General features: G+C 36.1%; 2 protein-coding genes across 4 annotated transcripts in view; one reads left to right on the forward strand and one right to left on the reverse strand.

The window, feature by feature from the left end:
• RPGRIP1L (RPGRIP1 like) overlaps positions 1–22289 on the reverse strand; it is a 93865-nt gene extending 71576 nt beyond the window's left edge. For both annotated transcript variants that reach the window (XM_032486326.1, XM_006185975.3), the window contains exons 1-7: positions 22187–22289; positions 19505–19596; positions 17751–17895; positions 14319–14617; positions 11067–11169; positions 9602–9745; positions 572–677 (exon numbers count right to left, since the gene is read on the reverse strand). In XM_032486326.1, the coding sequence (XP_032342217.1) occupies positions 572–677; positions 9602–9745; positions 11067–11169; positions 14319–14617; positions 17751–17895; positions 19505–19589 (882 nt within the window). In that variant the 5' untranslated portion in view covers positions 19590–19596; positions 22187–22289. The remainder of the gene's footprint in view (positions 1–571; positions 678–9601; positions 9746–11066; positions 11170–14318; positions 14618–17750; positions 17896–19504; positions 19597–22186) is intronic.
• A 162-nt stretch (positions 22290–22451) lies between these two features.
• FTO (FTO alpha-ketoglutarate dependent dioxygenase) overlaps positions 22452–27364 on the forward strand; it is a 345689-nt gene continuing 340776 nt past the window's right edge. The window contains exon 1 of one of the 2 annotated variants that reach the window (XM_032486327.1): positions 22452–22611. In XM_032486327.1, coding sequence (XP_032342218.1) covers positions 22567–22611 — 45 coding nt within the window. In that variant the 5' untranslated portion in view covers positions 22452–22566. The remainder of the gene's footprint in view (positions 22612–27364) is intronic. The other variant, XM_006185972.3, reaches the window with a different exon arrangement.

The following is a 27364-nucleotide window of genomic DNA, read 5'->3' on the forward strand; positions in this document are numbered from 1 at the left end:
ACAACCATGGGGATAAAAGTCCTAAGTATTGTCAACCTGAAAGGTTAGGATTAAAAAAAATAATAACACTAACAGTTGTCAAGATGGGTATTCAAACATTTTCTGATACTGGTAGTGACAAAACAAAACACCACATATCAAAAAAGATTTAACAAAACCTGATTACTGACCTACTCATTACCTGGATCTATCTTGGATATTTCAGAAATGCTTAGAACTGAAGATATATGCAAATACATCTAAACCTTCAGTGCTATGTGCCCACAGGATTTCAGTCAAAAGGAGTTAAAAATAACTTTTCTGGACATGAGATGATTTATGATAAATGTGCTTATTATTTTAAGATGACACAGCTATTTATAAAAAATCCAAGCAGTTAGTTATTTCTTTAGTTACTAAGTAATAAATAACTAACAATATATGAAGTGAAATTATACACACTCGAGAATAAGAAGGGCAATCTTTAAAAGTTACTTTTTAGTGTTATGACCATTCTACTTAAAAAAAAACCATGAACTCTATTTTTGAAACTTTGCATCTATGTATCACCATAATAAAATAATCACAGTACCTCTTGAAGCTGAATAAATTTTCCTTCCATTACTGAAAGAGCATTGCTTTTCTCCACTAGCTGCTTATGAAGCTTAATCATTTCTACGTTGTCCCGAATGTTTGACCTTCAAACGATGTATTTAAGAAAAAGAGAGAGAATAAAAAATGTAAGACAGAAGGAAAATAGTCTGTCGTGGGACTACAATTTTTCACTGTACGTTACCTAGAAAAAAATTTACACTTGCATTATCAGTCACTGAGGTTTTTAGCTTATTACACCTTCTAAGGATAGATTTATTGTTTAAAACCAACCAATAATCATTCTTGAACTTTCCTTAATTCATAGACTCTCAGAGTTTGAAGGGAGCCCCAAATTTAATGACTTCTATCACCTCTACAACAAGGGATAATACGAATTTAAAATCATTTTCCAGTGTCCTGAAAGATGGCGCAAAAGGCCATCGGTCTTTAGCACAGCCATTGTTCCACCACCAAACTGCTTATTTTAAGGACGACTATCATACCACTTTTCACTAAATGAAAACGTGCAATACAGCCACTCATCTTCCCACCACTCCCTCAAAACAAATGGTATCATAAGATTACCATTTATTGGCGTTTCCTCCTGGAGTTCAGACTTTCCAAAATATTTCCAAAAAAAGTGACTTAGCATTTTATACTAATAATGCCCAAAGCTGGCATTTAAATATGTTGCAGATGTGCCTTTAGCTGTAAGAGATCATTTAACGTCCACAGGGTATATAGAAACTCTATATCCTGCAATACTAGTTTGTATTTTTCCTACTGAGATTAAAGCAAATGTAGAATTTAACAGGAAGATCTTGTTAAAGGTTAATCATAGATCTAAATGAGTCCCTGTTTTCAAAAGGCATTTATTTTCCTGACAGAGAAAGGTTCCTTAATTTCATATGTTTTACATTCAAAAGTATCTTAAAAATTGTGAAGCTTGGTTTTAGACTTCATCTTTTAAGAAAAAATAAACATAAAAATTTTAAGTTCAGAAAATTATTTCAGTATTTAAAGTGAGCAATTTTACTTCCAAAACTTACTAGTATACACATATTGGAAAAATTGTCACAATGCCCTATTGGAGCCAGAAAATGGACTACAAAGCTCACACATCTGTAAACCAGCTGAGGACTTGAAATACTTAATTTTCCTCTTTGATATTTGAAAGTTCATTGTATTTTGGCATCGGACAGTTAGTTGTCTTCACACAGAAGATAAACAAGTCCAAGAACCTGGATCTTGCCCAGGGTACAGTCTTAACACAATGTTAAAATAATTGTGTGTCTAAAACATGTTATCTAGTAGTTCTGAGCACACAGTCAACAGTGCACTCACTAACATTCCCTCAGTATTATTTTTACTCACTAAAAAAACTATGAAGGGAAAATATATTGTGAATAGGAAGAAAATATTCATATTTTTCTATATTAAAAAGTCAAAATAGAATTTATCTGTCTTCCCCAGAACTACTTGGTTTGACTAATCCACAGAGTGACATTTATTGATACAAAAGGACAGAATACTATTCAAGTAATTTCAACTCTTATATTTTCAGCAGTATCTGATATTTTATTATACTTGTTTTTAGCATGTAAATATTTTCAAGAAGACATATATATAAATGAGATATGTTTGAATAATAACTATTACTTGATGATAGTAACAAAAAAGCCCCAATAACCCATCTGCCACATAGGGTCATAGAAATATCAGGTTTTCATTTTGAATTTTCTTTGTAAGGCAAAGGCTAGTAAGTATCTTTCAAAAATTTTCACTGGTCTAATTGGTGGATACTTTCTTAAATATTTTCCTAAAGTCTCTGGAGTTTAAACTTTTCAAAATATTGCCAAGAAAGCTGACTTAGTATTTTATACTAATGAGGCCCAACAAGTGGGCACAAATACAACAGAAGTTGTATTTAGGAAACAGCAATAATAATGCGGTACTTTAAAAAAAAAAAGTCAGTTTGCTAGATTGCACCTATTCTGGGTCAATACAACACTTGAAAGTCTTTAAGTGCTGTAAAGTGTCAGTTTTAGGGGCTTTATAGATAATAGCCATTATTATGATTTTTGATGGAACAATGAGAAGAAAAGGATAACTTGCTGTTAAGCTGAAAGTGCTGAGTCAATGATACAAAGTACATTAAAGTTAAAAGCAACAGTGTGAAGAATGTGGTTTGGTCTTCAGGAAGGTGTACAAAGAAAAATGATCTGAAGCTTGCCAATCAATATTTTACATAAATGAAATGGTGAAAGAATGAGGGTGGATGTGAGAGAGGAAAGAGGGAAGGAGATGTCAGAGAAAGCTGACAAGGAGCGTGAGAAGGATGCTGGAGGCAAGAAGGGGCTAGAGTCATTGCTAAGTGGCCCATCCTAGATCTCTCCGCATGTAGAGGAAGGCCTCCAGCTGGTTTTCTTTGAAGGACAGAGACAGGGCGAATTTTACGAGCAATATTTCAAGTGATTGCCACATAAGATTTTCCTGCCCTGTTCCACGCACTATGAAGGGAACATCAAATCTTCAGGATGAAGACATTTGAACAGCAAGAACAATGCATAGTAAAAACAGTCAGATGAACTCTGACAGTCATGCACCAAATCATACATGCTGCATTACACATGGTGAAATGATCTGCAAACAGATATCAAGCATACTAATTAAATACCTTGTAAAAATAAATTTCTTCTATTTTTCAACAAAGATTTTGAAAAAATTATGAACATTAAGTTGGAAAGTATAGTTTCTTTTCTTTCTTTTTCTTTTTTTAAAAGACATATTATTTAGAATCATAATCATATCTTCTTAAAACTATGAGAAGAGCTGTTGGCCCATCTCTAAGATTAAAAACAAACTGAAATAAATTAGATTTTATGTTGAAAAAGTAATCCAGCTCAAAAACCTATGTGCCAAGTTTCTCTCACATAATTTGAAACAGTCAAGTAATAAACTCTGAAAGAGGAATTTCTAATGGAAGCCTTGAAAACACTTGACTCCGGCTTTGCTACTGGGTGCCATAATAAATCCAGAAACTTAAAACCTCAGATACACTGGAGAAGGAAAAACTTTCAGTGCTGCTATGTAATGTATAGTCTAATATGAAAGCTTAAGAAGCCAAAATCTTTTGCTCCAGTGAAAGTTTCTTATACTTCATTTCCCAGGCATAAAACTCTCCCCAGGCCCCCAGTCAGAATTTCATTCTTTGCTGCAGTACAGATTATGAATGCTAAAAAAAGGCTTCTTGATTTTTTTGAGGCAAAATATTATAATGTAGTACTTAACACCATTTAGAAGAGAGGGCTTTAGAATACAAAAACTAGGCTATGAGATTCTGGAAAGTTGTTAGGTAAGATATTTATAAGACAGAACGAAGAGGTCCTTTTCGAGTAACAGTTTTAGGCTGACTAAGTTTAGGGCATAAGGCTGAAACAATCTAAGGATTAAGGAATCCTATACGGTTTTTTTTTTTTTTTTAATAGTGGCAGACATTCTGCAAGTGTATTGTTGAAAGAAGTGTCAGTCATTCATAGCTCTTACTAGGGATACACAGATAACAATCAAGGTATCACTTCTGAATAGGATTGCAGGAGGTTGCTAGTAAATTAAATGGAATAAGCTTCACTAAAATAGCTTAGAAGTCTATTTGAAAGGTAATGACTTTGCTCAAAACTGTTACTTTAGTTCCTAGATGAAAATAATGCTCTCTGATTTAAGATTGTGTAAAGGAAAAAATTTGTCTCTATGTTTATTTGCCTCTGGATTATATCTTTCTTGTGCTGTTGGCTAAAAATATAAATCAGAACTCAGTATTTTCTTATTGTCAACCTCCCCCAGCTCCAAGGAATGGAGGGGAACAGTTATGCAGAGCTTTCTACATATATATAATTACACTCTTCTGAAAATTGAGGGAGCACTCCCAAGGACAAGTTGGGAACAGGAAGAACCCAAATCCTGGCTCATCTTCTCAAGGGGATCATTTTGAAGGTCAAGTTTAATGGATTCCAACTAGTAATGGGAATCTGAGAATTATATTCAATATATCAAAAAGCCCAATGGGAAATGTAGATTTACTGGCAATTAAGTTACAAAAGTGAACTCAAGGTTTATATTATTTTTATTTTTTGACAGAATTATACCAAATCAGTGCAGTAACACAGGCTACTTCTCAATTATCAGAAGCAATGATTGGCATCATACAGGTCTTGGATGAAAAAAAGAAGTACAAACTGACTGAATTAATACAAACTGCTTATTTAGTAGACAAATCTTTCAGAATCACAGGTCCCTGGAGATAAAAGCTGCTGTTTGTTTAAAGGGTAGGGAACCATTTAGTCATTTCAATCTCTTCATTTCACAGTTGAGGTAGCTAACTGAGGCTTAGAGAAGAAAAGAATTTGGCTAGAGTCCTTATGGGAGGGAGCCAGGCCTAACAGAGAAATTCTTCCCACTCCTTTGAGTTGCTTCCTTCCTCCGAGATGTTCCTAAGTTTTAGCTTTCTCTCCACTCTCACATACACAGTAATACTCTAGTTTCTATTAAATGTGATAATTTCTGTGGTTTAAATAAAGTGCTTGGAAAATATGCCAGGCAACTATCACACACACAAAAATCTTAGATAACATTAATAATAAAAAAAATAGGATAAAAGAAATAGTATTTGAATGTGATATTTTTCATTAGGCAAATTCGAAGGTATTCAAAACAACAGTAAGAACTTGAATATATTTTTTTTAAATGACAGATCACTTCCTTGTGTAATAATAATGTTTTCATGGTTATCCCTGGCCCCAGTTATCCTTCTATCCGAGAACCAGATGTGCCCTCTAAATTAGGGGGCTGGGCAATCAGACAAATCCAAACTGAGGGGCATTCAGCAAACAACTATCAATGGGCTGAAAAAGACGGGGGAACCACTCTAGAATAAGGGAAACCTAAAAGACACAATAATTAAATACAATACATGACACATGATTGCATATGAGACCAAAACAAAGCAAAACAAAATAAAAATAGCTGTTTAAAAAAAAGCTATAAAGGCCATTATTGGGACAATTGGGAAATTTGAATATGGTCTGTGTAGTTAGATGATCCTACTGTTTCATTCCTTGTTAAATGTCCTGAATGTGTGATAGTTGTACTGTGGTTATGTAGGAGGATGTCCTTGTTCCTAGAAGATGCTTTGAAGTGTAGAGAAGCAGATGTGATAAATGCGCCTAACTCTGAGAGAGAGAAAGAGAGAGAGACTGAGAGAAAGAGGAGGAAGTGTGAGGGAGGGAGATGGGCTTGTGCCTGAGCTGGCAGAATGCAGAGCAGGCTGTGTCATTCACAGACATGCCAAGGGGTGAAAGGTATGTGAGTCTTCATGCTACTGTTCTTACAACTTTGCTGTAGGTTTGCCATTTTTCAAAATGAAAAGTTGGGGAGGAACTCAGAGCGCCAGGAAGTAATCCACGTCTGTGCACAGCTGGAAAGATGGAGCCCCTAAAGCCAAGCTGCTTCTTATGCTGTGTGGCTGCAAAAGGCCTCTGTGTCTTAAGATTTGACAGTGTGCTGTCAACCAAAGGGAATAGGGCAAGTCAGTGCCTGAAATATTTATGGGTTAAATTTCCTCCATTGGGACATTATGGCACTTACATGATTTTTAATTAAGAAGGTAAACATCCTAACATTTACTTTAAAAAAAAATAACCACTTAGCACAAACTAGTTACACATTTGGTAAGAGTATAAATATTTTTGGAGTTGAAAAAGTCAATAAAAGGTAAAATCATCCTGATTTTAATGTTCATGTACATGTGTTCACTGGTTACTGCTTTGCATTTAATTTAAGACGGCCTTTTTAATAAGCAGAAAATGTGCATTTTTATATTGTTTAAATTTTAATATGGATTTTTGTTCAAAACAGCACAGACATTCAGGCTACTTGTAAATGATACAAGATTTTTTGCTAATGAGGCATTATGTAGAACATATGCAAAAATCACAACTCAGTCTTCCAAAATAGACCACAATAACAGGAAAAAACATGATTTTAATAAAAAAGAGCAGCACTAGGCTTTTACTTCAAAGCAATTAAGGGCTTTGGATAACCAAAAGTTTATGTCAAGCCGATGCCAAACCAAACTGGTCTATTAAACACATGCTACGAAGAGTTTCTGTAATATTCTGTGAAAAGGCTCTTTGCCATAAATATCCAGCACCGCACTCTGAAGACTACAACTACGTTAGGTTCATGTTTGAGAACAAGGAGTCCAACATTCAGATCAGACTTCTAGAGTTTCAAATCTGAAATAATGTATCCGTGAAAGAGAAGTTTAAATATGTTTTCCATTTTGTGATTTTTCTCTACAGTAAATTATATCAAGTTTTATACTCTCCCCAACATTTTTCAACAGTTTTCCATTAGTCTCAAAAAAATTGCTGTTACACATAAAATTTTGAGCTATGTGTAAACATATAAGAAAAAAAGACTTGAAGGCCCTAATTTGAAGTCATTCCTTCAGTTTTCAACAACTGCATTTCACGAAACAATATGTTATTCACCACTGGTACTGTCCTTCTAAGCAAATAACCTGTAGTTTTCAATTTTATAAAATCTGTGAGGTAGGGTACAAATTGGTTTATTTCTTTGGTCTCTGCAACAAAAGTTTCTTTACCTGTAATACTCATTTTGTCTCTACTTCTAATTTTTGATGTGACAAAAAATAGACTACTATGGAGTGAATAATATAGTCCCCTCAGGAAGGCCTCAGTTTAATTTTTTTCTTTTTTTGTGTGGGGGAGGGGGAGATAATTAGGTTTATTTATTTATTTGTTTATTTTTAATGGAGGTACTGGGGATTGAACCCAGGACCTCCTGCATTCTAAGCATGCACTCTACCACTTGAACTATACACTCCCTTTGGCCTCAGTTTAATTTTTAAGGTAAACCCTTCTATGTGTATATATGTTGATGTCTCTTGCTGACAATATTTACAGTTTAAAATATGTGGGCCCTTCTATCACTCTATTTCTTCTGCTGTTCGAGTCCTAGGATTGAAGGCCTTTTGGATCTCCCTTTTAACTAACACTGAAAACTCTAGTTCTCAGATGATCATACCCCTTTGAAAGAAGGAATGGCCAACCCAAGGTCCATCTTACTCTTTGGGAATTTAAGAAATAAACAGAGAAAGTAGTCTGATAACTGTACTCAGCTGTTGAGGAATGGGCTCCAAGCTTGGACTTGGCTTAAGTACAGAATTTTTATCTTCAGATAATATTTTAAATACGGGCTATTGGCAATTTACTAATAAGATCACCATATTCAGTGTAGGGTCTGGTCCTTCAGTACTGTTCCTCACAAGAAACCATTTCTGAGTTTTTCCAAGAAGGCTAACTTTAAATCAGTTCTTCTTAGGGGAATATGGATAATTTCTAGGTATTTAAAACCCTGGTTCAAAACCAGCATTCAAATTATATCCCCTAATACAAGTATAATTCTCAAAATTCATTTTTTTGTCTTGCACTTAGAAGGGTATATAAATGTCACTAAATATATAGAATTTCATTACATAATTTAATTTTACACATAACTTTTTTAGGAACAGAAATTATTAGAGATAATATTAACCTTTTAAATCTCTGAAATATAAAGCTTTATATATATTTTTAGCCCTTTTTTTTTTTTTAAAACAAGTCTTCTATTATGCATCTTTTCTTAGCTTTTTAAAGTACTACCATGTAAGGTTAGCTTGTTGAAGGTGAATTAAACTCTTGATTCAGAAGTGAAAAAGTGGAAAATCATACTTGGTTTTTCTAAATGGGAATCTAGCCACATGAGCCTGATATCCTTTGGAAAGGGAAAAAACAAATTAAGGATCTAGGTCTGGTTTTAAGAAATAGTAAGAGAGAAATAAAAGACACGTAAAAGAACAGTCAAATGCAACGTGCAGACCTCATTTGGATTCCAATTCAAACAAACAATAGAAATATATCTTCAGAGAAGTCTGACTATAAACAAGTTATTAGCTGATATTAAGGAATTGCTGTTAATTTCATGAGGCGTGATAAAGGCATGGTGGTTATGTTAAAAAATTCCTTATCAGACATATATATATATATATAATATATATAAAAATAAATATAGATACTGAAGCATTTACAGGTGTGATGACATGATATGTGGCAGGGGCTAATTAATTTAAGAAAAGGAAGGTGAAGGGATTGATGAAACAAGATTGGTTAACATGTTGGTAATTGTTAAAGCTGAGTGATGGGTACATGGGATTTCAATACACTACTCTCTCTACTTTTGGGTATGCTTGGCCCAAACAAAGAAACAAAAAGAAAAGAAAAGGGCTGCAAAGGAAGAAAATAATTCAAGAAAGAATATGGTAGAAAGATAGTCTTGTTGGAAGTACAAGGTGGAAGTACAAAATGAGAGAAGAGGTATCAGGAACCAAAAAACAACAAGGAAGGATGGGAAAGAAAATACTGTATGTTATCTCACATCAAAAATGAAGAGGCAGCAAGGAGACTGCGGAAGGGCCCCACTGTCTCCCTAACGATCAGCAGAATTCAATGCAAACTTTGAATATTAGGAGAGCTGATATCTTTACAGGATGTAAAAAAAAAACATGTACTGTATTATGGAATTTATTACCTTTTAAGGTTGAAAAAAAATTTACTATCTTATTAAGGTTTAGTAAGGCTGGACTTCTTCACAAGGTATGCCAACAACTAAGTCTTTGTCACACACATTTTTCTTGGTAGGTGCAATCAAATGGTATCAGAACTTCCTACAGGCTTGGCAAATGGAGCAAATGAGCAGAGGAAACAAGATGAGGCAGAGTGGGTTAGGGAAAAATGTCCTTACACTTGAGTTGCTGATAGTAGTTAGCAGGTCCTGAGCAGGCTTATACGAAGAATGTTAAGGAAAAACATGATTTTTAAGTAGACTAGACTTATCCTTCTATGGCACATGATAAAGTATTTTAAACTAATTTTGACCTTATCAAAGTGATATTTCTGTTTTAACATACCTTTGATCTGTAGCCTGCTGTTCTCGAAGCTGAAGAAGAGATAACTCAATTTCATTTTCTTTCCTCCTCAACTGAGTTTTCAGGATCTCAGCCAAGTGCTCTAACTCTTCTATCTGGCCTCTCTGTGACTGAATAACATTTTCTCTGAAATAAAGAATCTTTACAAGAATTTGTAGTTTGAGGAAAAATCTGCAGTATGTAAGATCAGTACAAAGAAAGTGTTTCATAATAAAAAGCAAGCATAAGTTAAAAATTTTAGCTTAAGTGCCTCTGGACATGGTGAAATAGTAGCAGATTAAATGTGATGATCTGGAAGTATATACAGAAGAATTCTACGTGTTGCTCTGTATAAGATAATGTCCTAGGTAACGGACTGGACTTCAGTTCAATTCAATTCAGTATTTATTGGCCACCTGCAATGTGCTCTATGATCTGGTCATCTTCAGATAATTCATATGCCTTTGTTCTTTCAGTATGACCACACAAATGAACTAAATGAACAGAACCAGTTATACCACGCAAATGAACACTTCACAGAGAGATGGCAAGAAATTTGCAAAACACAACTAGCTTAGTGGTCTCTGGCTTCTATTTCATTTCTACCATGCCTGGCAGCATCCCAGTGTAATGAGCCTCAAAAAACTGGTCTGAAATCTGGCTTTTCAGCTAACTAACCAGTAACATAATTAGGTCTAGCCTTTTAATTTTATTCTCTTACAGGTTAATCATGATTATATCTGGTATTTAAAATATTCAAAAGAAAAAAAATTCAAGCCTATTTTATTCCCAAGCAGCTATTCAAAGTAGGATACTCTTTGTCTCATGTTTTCTTTCCTCGCTCAGAATTGTGACTTTTTGATGATCCAGGCAAAGGCCTGTAGATAAGGTAGAACCTTATCTTCATTTGTGTGACTTACGGACACTGAAATCATCATAAGGCTTTGATTAACTGGAAAAGTAAGCTCAATGTGGCAGAAGTAACTTTTCTGAAACCACAATATGATGAAGAATGCAGTACCGTAGAATCATAGTGAAACAAAATCTGAAATCCATATGTATTTGATAGCTCCAAACTTTTAAGCCACTCCCAATTTTTTTAAACACAAAAAGGCCAATTAATTCGTGATCTAAAAAAAAAAAATTACCTGCAATTCTTCTGAGAATGAAAATGTTGCCTCTAAAGCTTATATACTATGCTAATGACTGGGCTTTATGCCATTCCTTTGGGGGTAAAATTATAATAAAGACAACTATTCTCTAAAGGCGTCCATTGATGCAGTAGGTTACGTTGTTCATTTTCCTCATTTTACTGGAAACATGTTATGTAATATCTGTTCTTACCCCACAGATCTAGCTGTACTTCAATGGGGCAAATTATCTGTACATAAACCAATTTCGTTTAAAACAAAGGGAAGGGAGGGATCAATAGGCAATGTTCTATAAAGACCACAAAAAGAATACGTACAAATTTCGTATTTCACCTCTGGCTTCTTCAAGTAAACTGTTGCCATATTTTGTAGGCATGGGTTGCAGAGTTTCTGCTACATCTTTTTCTTGGAATTTAATACCTGAAGATAATAAGATTACAGAAGTGAAGTTAGAAAGGAAAGACCCTTGATTTGCTATCATAAGGACATGTGTAACATAATAAAGTCTCTTAAGTACTGTGAGATATGTGCTCTATTTAGTACAGAGAATCAGACATATGTTGCCAAAGGAACTGTTAGATCTCAGGCACCAGCTGGCGTTAAATAAAACATAGCAGCAAGTATTGGCCACTTAACAAATTCTACTGTAGAAACCAAATTACCCAGAAATAGGTTCACTTACCTCAGATTTAGGACTCCTGAAGTAAATTCTGAAAGAACTAAAGTTTTAACGTTAGGTCTTTATAATATAAACTGAGGTGTGAAAGAAAAAGTTTTCAAAAACTTAATCTTTTTTTTATTATTTATGATAAAGGTTTTTTTTTGATTTTTAAATTACTCACTCACACCCCTTGAACGTACATTTTGAACCTTATCTTCATTTGTGTGATTCATAGATACTGCGAGTGTTAAGTCAAAATGTCTCCTGTACTTTGATTTATTCTAACTCAATAAGGAAATCCATATTTAAACAAAGGTAATTTGAGAAAGGATCATCAATAGGATTCCTTTAAATAAAACATTTTGCTGTTGCACTTAAAATGTAATTTTTCCTATAAAAATAGTTACATGCAATTTTACAAGCCTGGTCCCATTGTTAAAAATGAGACATACTTTTATTTATAGGAGTTACTTTACACTTAGAAGATAACGGAATTACTAGCTTGAGGTAAATAAAATATGACACATAATTTAGATTTTTTTAAATGTAGAATATAAAGGTCAGAAAAAAATTCATTCTCTTAAGAAAAGTTTACTTTTTAAAAATGAAAACTGTAATTAGGAATGATGGAACTGTTATTTGCTATTTCCAAAACTTTCAATGTTTATTGCTAGAATCCAGTCTAAAGAACAGAACAGCCTTTGCCTAAAACATTACAGTAGCTTACTGTGTTAAAATCCGCCAATTATATTATTTTGGCAGTAATAGTCATTCTTAAGCTTTTCTACATAAATCATGGAAACACTGAACATCACTACTGGAATTAAAAAAAAAACACTATACTCAAAAAATTGTTTAGAATTTATAGTATCATGGTGATTTTCCAATAGTTACACTTTAAAATGTATACACTTTGTACAAATCTTTCTATTGGTTCTTCACAATAAGAATTGTTTCTACATTACATTGATCACATCTTAAGCGAGTATTTCCTGTTTATCCTATTTATCCCAAGAAGCACAAACAGGAAAGGACATTTGCACAGCAGCTTTAGGGGTAAGGCTGCTTGTGGCCCAAGAGGGTCTGGGTTCTCATCCAGCCCCTAGTTCTGACAAGTCTGGCCTAATTCCCAGCCCCAAAGGTGATTTTGAAGAGTCTATTAAGGCTACTAAGATATCAACCTTGATAATGATGCCTCAAGTTTACCCAGAAAGACAGTACTTAGGAAAGTGTTCATCACTATTTAGTGCTTTGTGCAACTTGTATGTCCTGGACTCCGTACCAAACAGTGAAAAAGGTCCGAATTACTAAGAGTGTAAACACGAGGAGAAATTTAATCTACACAGTCACATTTTAAGAACTCTCTTGTTCTGTGGCTTTTCTATAGGCAGGAACTTCCATCAAACTCTCCTGTTTAAACAGCAACCCACAGCCCTAGTTAGCTGGCCATGCTCATCTCATATTTGGGCATCGCTTTTATTTAGCATAAAAGACCCTGCAGACCGCAGAGGTCATCTTGATCAACAACAGTCAAAGATGATAAAACTAAAGTTCAGAGACAATAAACGACTTTTAAAAGGTAAAATATATTTTTGTACGTTACTGTGGACCTACCATCTCCTGCCCTTTTTTCTAATCTGGTGTTATCACTCCATTTTACAGACAAGGAAGATGAGGCTCTGGGAAGTCGAGTGCTCCCTTCCATGTAGAAAGTTAATTAGTGGCAGAATGTATTTTCTGATTTATAATTCACTATGATTACTTTGGTTATATTCAAAGTCCATTGCCAATCTCACATAGCTGGGAGTTGCCAAGCCCTTTCATCCTGCAGCTGCCTCCTGCCTGCGTGGAGGCCTTATTGACTTCAAAGGGACTCTGTCTAGGGAACAGATAGTGTTAACATTTTGGCTTGGAAAAAAAAAATAGAACAAATTTTTCTTTCTGTTCAGATGGTGTTTTTTGTTCTCTCAATGAACTGAAAGTTTTACATGATTTTTTTATTTCCTTAAAAATGTTTGGTTTTTATGTGAAGCATATTCCAAACGAAGATGAATTAGAGCTAAAATCTTATTTCCTTCCCTCGTAGTGGAAATGAAAAAAACTTACTTAAAAATATTTATTGACTTTTGCTTCATTATAAATAAAGTTTGTGTGTGGATGGAGAGGATCAGGAATTTTTATTAGAAATATTTAGGTTCTGTCTATAGTATTGAGTCTTCTCTATGCAACTGAATTGCTTTGTAAGATGGGTAGATTTTAGGTGATTCATTTTCAAGATGAGGAAAGGGACCTACGATCATTTTTTGGAGATGGAAGAGAACTTTATGGTCACTTGCTTAAATCCTTTTATTTTTACATGTAAAGAAAACTCAAGTTCAGAATGATTAGGCTTGTCCAAGGTCACCAGATAGTAAGTAGAGGAGCAAGAACCCAACTTTTTAAAACCTTAATTGTGTGCACATTCCACTGTCAAGCTGCCTCCACACAATGAGAAAGATTTAAATAATTCTGTAAAATTTATAGAAGGCGTTTGGATGAAGAACTTAAGTGTGATCATTCAGAACAATACTGTGATCATGTAACTAGCTAGTGGTTTCTCCATTTGCCTAAGTCAATATGATTTACGCCCATAATATAAAAAAAAAACTTCAACTCAATTCATATTTTAGGTAGCTTCATACATGCCTCTTCTATGAATTAGGATGAATTGTTATGTTCAATGTTTTAACTAGACAAACTTGAGCATGATCCAGTGACTCTTAACATGATTTTATCAAAGTCAAAAAAACCAATTTTTCTGTCCCTTTCTAAAGACACTTACAAACATGAATAATACAGCAACAAATCTGTGTGTGCAAAACAACCTGTGAAAACTTAAATTTAGGACTTAATGTAAGCTTTGCTTTACCTTTCCTGGGGCATTCCTGTAAGCCTGCATTTTCATTCGCTTTTCTACGCCCAGTGTTAACACGAGATTGCACATAACTGTATGGAGTTTGCCTGTAACCCTGGATCTGAAGTTGCTGTTTGGCTGAAATTAATCTGTTTTTGAGGGCTTCATTTTGTCTTTCAAGCTCATGAACTTTCTCTTGCAGCTGCTCAATCATTTCTTCCATTTCCACATCTCTTCCCAGCCGCTTGGGGCCGCCACCAACCCGCTCATATCTTTTCTTGTCATTAACTAGCCGTATTAACTTGGTGGCCATTCTAGGGAAATAATAAAAAGATGAAAAGGAATGTGAGAAGTCAGCATAAAATGCATTCTGTTGAAAGGAACATAATCACTGTGAAGACTTCAGTGCTGAACCTGAATAATAAATTTCAGGTTTTGATGTAACTATTACTGCCTGTGAAGAATCCTTTGATGATAATTGAAACCACTGGGCAACAATCTGCTTTATAGCACTGACAAATAACAGTTTCCTAAGGCTTATCATTTAAGGTTAGTAAAGAGAGGACACATATTTACTCCATATGTTTCTCAAATGCAATTTTTAACGCATGACCTTATGTAGGAATGCTGTATGCACTTAAATGTAGCTACAGATTGTGGATGTGGTGGGTTATATTTGCAAGCCACAGTAAGTTAAAACTTTTCAAAAGTGTTTTAAGGCTATGCAGCATTTAGGTGATACACTGTTTTCAGTTTCTCCAGGATTAAGATATATTACAAATACAAAAATATTAAGAGTGCATAGATAGATACGCACATATTAAAAGCCCAATGAAAAATTCAAAAGAAACCAAAATGCACCATTAAATGTTGCTTAGAGCTCGAGAAACATGCGAGTTTAATGGTAGAAAATAATTAGATACAAAAAGTATTATTTCAACGTTACTTTTAAATTTAGACGTACATTGTGCTTTTGACATCTCAGAGGTTTATACCTTTGATTCTTTTAAGTTTTGATAAAAACTGGTTAGACAGAACAAAAGACAGAAAGGGCACATGGGGGTGATGTAATATACACGTACGGAAAACATGCTTGACAGTGAATGGAAAAATCTTGGCAGTACAAGAAAGAAAAGGTGGCTTTGATGAGAGACACAAGTTCAAGACTTTACAAAATTGGTCGCACATCTTCAATAGCTGATTCTAGTTTACAGTGAATCTATTTTTATAAAGACCCAGACAGGAGATTGAAAATAAAAACACACTTCATTTTTCTTTAAACTGGGTTTGCTTTATTTTAGCATGGTTATGGACAGAAGCTTTTACTTAAGAGAACAAAAGTGAAATAAAAAAAAATCCTTAATAGCTTTGGGATGTCATAGAACAACCTTTTCTTGCCCTAAGCAGAGTCCTCTGTAAAAGCGGTAGTCATACACGTCTATCTACACTTCTGGCTGTTCGGCCTCCAGCATGTGGCATCAGGGAGAGCTATGCATAACATAATCAGTTAAGATTGTTTTCTCTTTCCCTTGAGGCACATGCATTAAACATGCTTTATAAGGGATATAGGATAATAAAAACCAAGATCCAAGAGTACCACAAACACTCTAGTAAAATAATCAGTGGATTAGTTCCTCTTCCACCTAATCCAGACAATGATATATCATTGGGATATCTGGGCAGGTATCATAGCCCAACAGAGCCACACACTTACCTAGACCTTTAATGAGTTTAGGACCCTGAGCCCCTCCAAATGGCTTATCCAGAGAAATACGGTAGCCAACTAAATAAGATGTCAAGCTAAATATCTGACTCTTCTGTTACAGAAAAGACTTTCACAGAGATTACATTCAGAAGAAAGACACAGATTTAGAGCAGTCAACATCTAGAGAAAAATAAACAACCCCAATTTTTAAGGAAAGAAGAAGCACATCAATAGAGAGGCTTAAAATTCCTTCAAAGATATTCAAGTAAACTTTGTCAGGAAATATAAGATTGCATCTGTTTGTCCAGCAATAATTTTCATTTGATTATTTTATGATATTAATGAAATAAGTGATTGGGTAAAGTTTGAGTACTTAATTAGAAAGGTGTTTTATGAAATCTACATTTGTACTAAAGTAAGTGATTCTAATTATATCCTAAGGATAAATTTAAAGGCAATCCTTCCCATGTATCTAGGTAGTGTCAGTGGTGTGAAATTGAGAAGGAATTTAGAGCTTTGGGTCATAGTGGTCATTGGATCACTACTCTCAGGGCTGAGCTGAATAAAATCCCAGGAGGTTAAACAGCTTGAACATACCATAGGCTAGTGGCAGAGAGATAAAAGATCACATGCACACAACTTGACTCCTAGCCTAGTCCTTTTTCCATTAAACTACGTAGCTCATTATGATTTTCTGTTTTTTGGCTAGGACGAATTACTAATGAGGTCAAGGTTGTGAATTCAACCCTTTTACTCACCAATTAGGTTTACAACAAAAAGAATTGTTTAGTGGTCACAGACTAAATGTCTCATTCTGACAGGGTGATGGGCATGTTACTGGTCAGAAAAGGAACTGGGCAAGTTGAGTCACATGTCTTGAAAAAAGCCAGCATCATGACTCAAAATCCAACTCAAAGGAGAAGCCCTACACAAAGCAGGTCAGTGGGTCCTTGAAACAAAGTCCAGAGTAGAAACTGACTAGAATCACTCCTTTAGAGGCTAAGTTCTAAGCAGAGAAAAACCCCTATCTTCTTTCTTCAGTGGCTACCTCACCTTTTCATTGAACCTAGAACAGGAATATAAGTCCCGACCTGTTCATGCTTATAAATGAGAATGAACTTTCAGTGCCACACATTCAGTAGATAGTCATAGTGTTTCTGAACAAGAAAGAATTAAAAATATCTATTCCTAATAAATAATCCCTGCAGAATTTTTTTGCATACAAAAGTGACACTATTAGTTCAGGAGCAGTAGACTCATCAAAATAAATACAGATTCTAGACTAATCCAAGGAAAGTTAAATATGTTCCAGATAGTGAAATGATGTTTTCATTAGGAAACCCCAAATCTTAAAGGAATATGCATTCTAACAAGTTAGAATAGCTAATTAGTTTTTAAAAGTTTCATTTCAAAATCAAGACTTGTAAAAAACAGATGTTTTGGCCATTTGCTTATTAAACTATAAATATTAAAGCAAAAGTTATTTAGAGATATGATACACTCATGGCACAACTATTAGCGCTTTCTCCAAATAGCAACTTCAGACATAATAAACACTCATAATCTTTTTGGTTTATGATTCTAGTTTGTAAGATTTTCCATTTTTAAAAATTGTATTTATTTACAACCTGCCTTGCTCCAAAAAAGATTCAAGGTGGGGTTTCCAATTAAGTTTATAGAAAAGCATATCCTCCAAACTTTACAGAGTCAGGAAAAAAAAGCTAAAAGCTTTTTATCATAACCTTTTAATTTTATCCTCTTGCTTGCGGGCATGTTGTTTAAGTAAAATGTTCTCATCATGCAAACGTAAAAATCTGTCTTCCAGTTCCTCACGACTGATACGTGACACTGCTTGGCGAGACTTCATTGTCGGTGTTGTTGAAGTTTCTGCAAAAATGCCAAGGTAATTAATAGTAGGATTACTTAAAATAGTCCCTAAAAATGATAACTGTTGATATTAACATAATCTTTGATGTACTCATCTCATATATTTTTCCTTTGTGACCTACAATTAAGACTGCTTTAGAAAATGTTATAGCATTGCTCATTTCACCAATTGGAGGTAAGAATAAAAATCCTTACTATTAATACTTTTATGCAATATTAAGGATTTGAGCAACAATAGTATCCAATCAAAAATGTATTCAAATAACCATCTTTAAGAATGTAAGATGGAACTCTGATTCCAAGAGTACTTTTCAGTTTATATGCTGAATGTTGAAAATACTAAAACTAAAAGTCAGGGTTTCTAGAAGTACTTTTTTTCCTCAGAAGGTAAGAGTTGTAACAATAACAGTATGATGAATATATTTTCCTGAGCTATGGGTGCTGGGTTATAGAAAATAAACTATAAAATCTGCAAGACCAAATAAACAAACAAAAACCTTCATAAATCATTCATAAGCTATTATATGTTTTTAAAGAACTTTTACACCTTTTAGCATGTATGTGATATTTTTTTACATATGCCTAAATTTAGTTTTTTCCTGTGAAGCTGGTCAATTTTCAACAATCCTCCAAAAGAAACAAAGACTCAATGGTCAAAGATTAAAGCCCTATGAGGGGGTTACAGAGGGTAAGAACTGAACTTAGGGTATCAAAGCCCAATAAATAGCTCTACACACTTAAAATTTATTTGTACTTGAATCCCTGATACTCCACCAAAGATCTGAAGCAAAGCTTATACATTCTTTTTTACTTTCAACAGTAAAAGCTCTGTAGTTAAATTTGTCTTTTTCAATGACCAACACTTTGACCACCCTTCTGTGGTAGTCAGGGCGGCTGCTCACCGTGTTTTAACAAGGGTCGGAAGAAGTCTTAGTGGAATGTATTTTACATCACACCCTTCTCAATGACAAATGCTATGGCATGACAGCATGGCTGACATGCTGGACACACAAAGAAAAACACAGCTCTACACTCTAAATTATTCCTTAAAGCTATACTTCTCTTTCTTAATTTGAAAGTGCTTTTCAGCTCTGCAGCAACGACCAAGTGATAAAAGGACAAAGAAAACCTTTAATGTGTATTAATTTGATAAAACAAAGTCAATATCACTTGGATAAACAAACCATTTTGAGATACTCTACTTGAAAGGCAAAAAATTTTTAAATATGGCATTTCCTCCCATATAAAATTTAAGCATAAAGAAACATTTTAATGGTGAATGTGATTTAAACCAGGCAATTCGGTTTGGAGGCTTGGATACTCTCTGTGTAGTTTCTACTGATGTGCGGAATTTTAAAAAGATGATTTATAACAATTCTTTATCAGAACAGAGGGGGATTTTACATTTTCTATGAGCTGTTGATAATTGATGTGTGCAGTAAAATACCATATGTTGGTCTAAATTCTCCATCTTCTTGTTTAGTCCAATCAAGAGCTATATAGTTACTTAAATGGCTTTGTTTGTATGAATATCAGAAATACTTTAAATTAAAAGTAAAGAAGTTACTGATCAAAGTTCATAACTGTAATAAATAACAGCTGGCCGTACCTTGTAACCCTCCCACTCCAAAGAGATTCAGACCTATATCTTTCACAGGCAGGTCTCCTGCAGTCTCATCAGCTGGACCAGACATTGCCTATCTGCGGAGAAAAGAAAATTCAAATAAAATCTTTCCAGGTTGTAACATTAACTATGCAATGGAATGAACCAAATAAAATGAGTAAGTCACTAGAACGTTAATGGACATCTTATTGCCCACATGTGCTGCTCAAAGAAGATGAAAGCGTCTATTTTAAAAGTAATACTACATTCAATCATGGAGCCAGTGTTCCTTTCAACAGTATATTTCCTATAGTTTGCTTAGGAAATGAGGTAAGATTAGCATTCTTCCTTCTCTCTTCTTCTAATACTCTATCTGAAACAAAAACCAACTCCCTCAGATTTAAGAAATACCTCCTCTCCATCCTCCATCCCCTTCTTTGCTCCCCAAAGAAAGCAGGTATCTTGGAAAAAGCTCACGTCAGGAACTTGATTCAAATGTTTGTTCTACTACTTACTGGCTGGTCAAGTCACCTTGAAGGAGTTTCAGTTCCTTCACTTTAAAAATGGAGAAAACAATACTTATCTCAGTTATTTTAAACATAATAGAGATTAAAAGCATTTAGCACATTTGCCTGGGATGTCAATATTACGTGAATATTAATTTTCAGCTTGATGCACAAAGAAATGGGTGGTTCCAGGTTCTGTGAAAGAAGTTTCATAAATTCAACAGCTGGGTTTGTTTTTGTTGTGTCCTGTCTTTGTTGCCATGAGGCCCAGGTCCCAGGGCTTCCTACCTCCACAGACAGGCTCTCCAGCTAATTCTGGCATTTTTAGTTTCTGTTCTTTACAGAAATGCACCACAGTAAATTAGTTTTACATGTGGATGTGAGCGGCCCATGCAAAGCCTACTATTGCAAAAAAAAAATTATATTCTCATTTCAATCTACCCAGAAAGTCAAATGCAAATTACCAATGAAGATGCCCTGCAGCAGAGGTTCGCAATCTCTAGCATGTTGGTCCTAGAATGTAAAGTCTGAGAGTAGCAAGCTGCTTTGTCTTGTCCACCTCTGCAGTCTCAGAGGCTGGCACAGAGCTGGGTACATAGCCGGCATTCACTAAACAGTTGTTGAGTGAATGACTGGAGTCCTTGGGGCTTCAGGGTCCATGGATCCAGAGATGGCTTTCAGAATCTTGTATGCATATGTATATATGCATTCTCTTTTAGGGAGAGGGTTAATAACTTTTATTATAAGTCATCAAAGGTTGCAAACTGTTGCATTTCACTGTGACATGAACAGCTAACAGACATACGACTGGGAGATCATCTACTCCTTTTGGAAACATTGCTACAGGAAAGGTCAACTTAGGAAAATTAGCAAGAAGTTTAAACACAGAACACTTGTGAAAATGACATCTTTTCCATGAGTTATGGTAGCTTTTATAATAACAACAACAATGATGATGATGGTGTTAACATTTATTGAATGCTTACTAAACTGTGCCAGGGGACTCTTCTAAGTGCTCTACTTATATGGATTAATTAAATATCTCACAATATCCTCGTGAGGTTGTTACTCAAATGGTTCCTGCTTTATGAATGAAGAAACTGAGATGCAGCTTAGGTAACTTGGCCAAGGTCACACATCTAAGTAGTTGTCTGGTCCTATTTTTAATTGTCACAGCTGGGAAGCAGGGGGGCAGGGTTACTGGCATCTAGAGGCCAGAGATGATGCTCAACATCCTACAGGGCACAGGAACCACAACAAAGAATTATCTGGCCCCAAATGTTAACAGTGCCCGGGCTGAGAAACCCTGCGTAGTGCTGCAGTGCCTCCCCAGGAACTGTCTGTGCGATCCCTCCTTGCTCACTATGAGCCGCACACACTGTTCTCCTTTAGGTTCTTCAAATCCACGGTACCCTTGTCTTGTTCAAGGCCTTTGCATTAGCTGCCACCTCATTCTTTGGGACTCCGCTCAACTGTCACTTCCAGAGAGGCCTTCCCTGATCGTCCTATGTTAGCATATTCTTCCTCCCAACTTCAGCACTGTTTATTTCTTTTATAGCTATCATCTCGATCTGAAATTATCTTATTTACTAGTTCATTACTGCTTCACCTTTACTAGTAAACTATAAGCATCTCGAGAGCGTTATCAGTCCTGTTCATAGCTGGTCGGCAACAGTGTTTGGTACGGGGTGGGCACCAATACTAAGGTTAATTGGATGAATAAATGAATACTGGCACTGAGACTAAAACGGTAAACAAAGTCTCCACCTTCATGGAGTTAATAGGCTACGGGGTAATCACGATAAACAAATAATTGTAAATAATTAAGCAAACAATAGGTTACTCAGGAGGCTTAGGGTTTCCCAATCAACTCCTAACCCGGGGCAAACGAGCAAACTGTTTATGTGACCCTCTACTTGAAGAAGGACTTGGACAGGCACGGCAGTTACTCTCATCAGCTAGGGTTTAGGGCTGGGATGGAAAATTTCAAACCGGAGTGGGGATAATGGGCGGGCTCTGAGTCAGGCCTGAGGAGGTGGAAGTGTCTCGTGCTGGGCTGTTCTTCACGCGAGCAGAACTCCAGGGCCTTCTCCAGGCCGTAGAGCAGACCCCGGGACCCCGGCCCGTGCTGCAGGTAGAGGGTCGACCACCTGCACCCCCTCTTCTCCCCCGGAGTACTCACCGCCACTCTCTCCCCGCCGCTAGCTACCGTTGCTATAGCGCCGACGGCGTGTGGGGCGGCTGGCCGAGAGGAGCACGGGAAAAACATGGCAGGCCCCGTTGCCTCCTGGGAAGTGTAGTTCTCTTTGCGCCCTAGCCAGTCAGCTTGCTGCGCCGCGGACTACGCTCATCCAGCTGTTGGACCTGGGACATTCTCTTGCTCCAAAGCCCGAGGCTCATTTCGGCGTCGCCGCACTGCATTCTGGGAGTGGTAGTTGTCGGAGCTCGAAGGAGAATGGCACCAGGCGGGAGCAGGACGCGGAGAGAACTACATGCAGGAGGCGGGGTTCAGGGCAAAGAATCTACGCGTCTAGCAGTGGCGAAGGCAACTACAGCAGCAGCATGAAGCGAACCCCGACCGCGGAGGAACGAGAGCGCGAAGCTAAGGTATGTCGGGCTCTCCGGAATCTGGGATCTTTCGTGCGCTTGTAGCTGGGGGCTGGGAACCGGAAGGGCTTAGTTGGACCGCGAGCGGACCCACGGTCTTAAGCCAAGGGATGACAAGGCCTTGTCAGTAAGGGAGCTGGAGACTTGGAGGTTATAAATTCGTGCAGCTCGGAATGCAGGCCTAGTCCTGTTGGATCAACTCACCTAAGAATCAAGACACATTTCATTGCCCTGCTATCTGCACCCAATTCCTTGGTTAAACTTGTAGCTACCCTTGTGCCTCAGTTTACCGGACTCTAAGCTGCCTGTGATTAGACCAGTTGTGCTGTCCTCTTCGGTAATGGCTTTTGACGACTGTGACCGGTTTAGGTGAAATATCTGTGCGGTCAGATGTGTTTATTTGGAACAGTTGTCTATATTGTGCAACGGATATGGACCTTTAACTACAATCCTATTTCCTACTTTTGAGTTTTCATCCTCTCGCAGTTGCCATTCCATGGGATGACAGTAATCATAGAAATAGCGTGTTTTTGTGTGTGTGTGTGTGTGTGTGTGTGTGTGTGTGTTTTAGCATTTATTATGTCAGGCTCTGCGTTAAGTTCGTAACATTTATATTATTTCATATGCTTATCACAGCAGATTGTAAGATAAGATATTTCACAGATGGAGTATTAACAGTACTGTTAAACCGATGAAGACTTGAGGCTCAGAAGAATTGAGTGTTTCCTTTTTTCCCCAAATCAAATCCTATTGATTTGTCTAAATACATTGGTACTCTGTTCACTTTTTTCCATCTTCACCACCTTGGCCAAGCTACCATTCCCTTTTTAGTGAACCATTCCAGTAGTCTCCTTATTGGTCTGTATTCAGTCTACGCCCTAATACACCTTGCTCCCCTTATGTCCCTCCTCCCGCACAACCAGTCTCTTCTCCACACTGCTGTGTGTGAGCTTTTCAAAATGCAGGTCTCATCATGGCCCTTTCCTTTCTACCTCCTCTGCCAAACACCTGTTTAAAAATCTTCCATGGCTTTCTGTTGCTCTCAGAGAAAGACAAAACTTCACGTGGCCTACGGTGTTTTGCATGGTCTAGACCCTCCCGGCATTATCCACAGTCTCAGTGGACATGACTGCTTCCCTGCTCTGCCCATCAGCCACTTTGGCCTTCTTAGAAGTCCCTCTTTACTGTGCTTTATCTGGTTACAGGGCCTTTACACATGCTGTTTGTTGACTGCTCTGTATTAGGCAGTTATTGGAAGTGGGAACTATTGGTGAATGAAACAGACATAGTTTGTGCTCTCATAGAATCTTTAGTCCTACAAGTGAGTTTCTCTTAGGGCAATACCTCTATGGATTTAAAACATAAAATGTGCTCTCTTTGACCCGAGTTATAACAAAGTTTCACCAGGGACCTGGAGTTTCCATGGTTGCATCTGTATTTGATAAGGGCAATGTATATATACATATATATTTTTAAAATTTTAATTTTTTTACTAAAGAATTATTGACTTATAATATTGCAGTAGTTTCTGATGTACACCAGAGTGATTCAGTTATACATATACATACATATTCTTTTTCATATTCTCTTCCATTATGGTTTATTACAAGATATTGAGTATAGTTCCCTGTGTTATAGATTAGGACCTTGTTGTTTATGTATTTTATACATAGTAGTTTGTATCTGCTAATCCCAAACTCCTAATTTATCTCTTCCCTACTTTCCCCTTTGGTAACCATAAGTTTGTTTTCTATATCTGTGAGTCTTTCTGTTTCATAAAGAAGTTCATTTGTGCCCCATTTTGGATTCCACATATAAGTGGTATCATATTGTATTTGTCTTTCTCTTTCTGGTTTACTTCACTTATTGTGACAGTATCTAGGTCCACCCATGTTGCTACAAATGGCATTATTTCATTCTTTTTTATGGTTGAGTAGAATTCCATTGTATATACATACCACATCTTCTTTATCCGTTCATCTGTTGATGGACATTTAGGTTGCTTCCATGTCTTGGCTATTGTAAATAATGCTATTATGAACATTGGGGTGTATGTATCTTTTTGAATTAGAGTTTTCTACAGATATATGCCCAAGAGTGGGATTCCTGGATCGTATGGCAACTCTATTTGGAGTTTTTCAAGGAACCTTCATACTGTTTTCCACAGTGGCTGCAAACTACATTCCTACCAACAGTATAGGAGGGTTCCCTTTTTTCCACACCCTCTCCAGCATTTGTTATTTGTAGACTTTTTAATGATGGCCATTCTGACTGGTGTGAGGTGATACCTCATTGTACTTTTGACTTGCATTTCTCTAATAATTAATGATGAAGAACAGTATATAAAGATGGGTACAAAGATCCTTCTGCATCAGTCTACAGTGGTACAAAAACAAGTATCACACAGTGGTATTGTGCCTGATGTCATTATCTTTTGAGTTGACATTTAAAGTTACTCATTTATTCTATAAAGATTTATTTAGTGCCTGTTGTTTGCCAGACACTGGAATTATAATTTTGGCTAAGGTAGAATCCCTGCACAAAGGCGCTTTTGCTCTACTGAGACTATAACCATTGTTTATGAGGTAGTTGTTAATGTCATCTGCATTTGATGGATGTTGAAACCGAGGCATGTAGAAGTTACAACTTGCCCGAGGCCACTTGGTTGCTATGTGGAACTAGGGCCCAGAACCAGGTCTTCTGATTCCAAGCTTTTTTCCATTTTCTGCTTGTGAAACTTGTTGAATTGATAGAGCAAGTTGTCTGCCTGTTTACTTAGAAAAATTTCTTTGATCTTTATTTAAATTTTGTTTATTTATGAAATACTACTAGTTAGAACAAAGTATAGGGAATTAAGTTTTTAATCTTAAATATAAAAGATTCATTTGCTCATGGATTATTTTACCTTTTTCTAATTAACTTTACTGAGGTGTAATTTACATACAATAATTTGCACCATTTATAATGTATGGTTTGATGAGTTTTGACAGATGTATATACACCTGTGAACCACCACCGCCGTTGATATAGAGAACATTTCAGTCCCGCCGTTGATACAGAGAACATTTCAGTTTTCTCCTGCTGATTTACAGTCAGTCTGTTCATCCACTTTGGATCCCCAGCACCACGGACAGATTTTCTATCACTGTATTTTCTAGAATTTCATATAAATGGAAGTATACTATATGTACTCTTGGGTCTGTCTGCTTTCACTCAGTATAATGATTTTTGAGATTTATTTATGTTGTCTGTATCAATAGTTCCTTCCTTTTTATTGCTAATTAATAGTCTACTATGTAGATCTACCTCATTTGTTTATTCATTGACTTGTTGTTGAACATTTGGATTGTTTCTGGTTTTGGGCTATTATGAAAAACTGCTATGACCATTCGTGTGTAAGTCTGTGTTTCCATTTCTTTTGGATAAATACCCAGGAGTCCAGTTAGGTGAGTCATATGATTGCCCTATGTTTAACCTTGTAAGAAGTTCCTAAACAATTTTCCAAAGTGATTCTTCCATTTGTATTAGTTTTCTAGGGCTGCTGCCACAAGTTGCCACAAACTTGGTGTCTTAAAACAAGGCAAATTTATTCCCTCACAGTTCTAGAGATGAGTCTGAAATCCAGGTATTGACAGGGCCTGTGAAAGCTCTAGGGAGAGTCCTTCCTTGCCTCTTCCCACTTTGGGTGACTCTTGGCGTTCCTTGCCTTGGGCTTTATAACTTCAGTCTCTGCTCCTTTCTTTCCTTGGCTGCCTTCTCTGTGTTTCTGTGTCTTACAGCTCTCTCTCTTTCCTCTTGTAAGGACACCAGTCATTGCATTGAGGGCCTACCCTAAATCCAGGATGATCTTAATTTCATGATCCTTAGCTTAATTACATTGGCAAAGACCCTTTTCCCAAGTAGGATCACATTTACAGGCACCAGTGTTTAAGACTTGGACATATCTTTTTGAAGGATACCATTCAAACCCACTATACTACTTTACATTTTCATCAGCTGTGTATGAGAGTTCTAGTTGCTCCATATTCTCACCAATACTTGTTATTGTCCATCTTTTAAATTTTAGCCATTAAATTTTAGTGGACATGTAGCAGTATCTCATTGTGGTTTTAATTTGTATTTCAGTGATGACTAATGTGGGTGAGTATCTCTTTTAAAAGCTTTTTTCCGGGTTGTAGCATGTATCAGTACTTTGTTCTTTTTTATTACAAAATAGTATTCCCATGTCTGAATGTACCAATTTTTTTTTCCAGTTTGTTTTCAAATTCTAGGCATTGGTTTTTATTTTATTTACTAGTTTCATGTTTTTTAAAAAAATTTTTTAAAACAACTTTATTGTGGTATAATTTCTGTGCAGTAAACTACACATATTTCAGATGAGAATGTACCACATTTTGTTTAATTCATTCACCAGTTGATAGATACTTGGGTTATTTCCACTATTTGGCTATTATGAATAATGCTGCTATGAACATTTGTGTTCTACTTTTTATAAGTATATATTTAAAAATTTCTTTTAAGTAGAGATCTAGGAGTGGAATTGCTGGGTCATATGGTAAATCTCTGTTTAACTTGTTAAGAAACTGCTGCACTGTTTATTATGGTCTGAGTGTTTGTGACCATCCCCCACCTTCAAATTCTTATGTTGAAATTCTAACCCCCAAGGTCATAGTCTTGGGAGGTAGAGCCTTTTGGAAGTGATTAAGTAGTTAGGAATGGAATTAGTCTCCTTTAAAAGAGGCCTGAGAGAGCC

Source organism: Camelus ferus, chromosome 9 (genome assembly GCF_009834535.1).
Source record: "Camelus ferus isolate YT-003-E chromosome 9, BCGSAC_Cfer_1.0, whole genome shotgun sequence".
NCBI lineage: Eukaryota > Metazoa > Chordata > Mammalia > Artiodactyla > Camelidae > Camelus > Camelus ferus.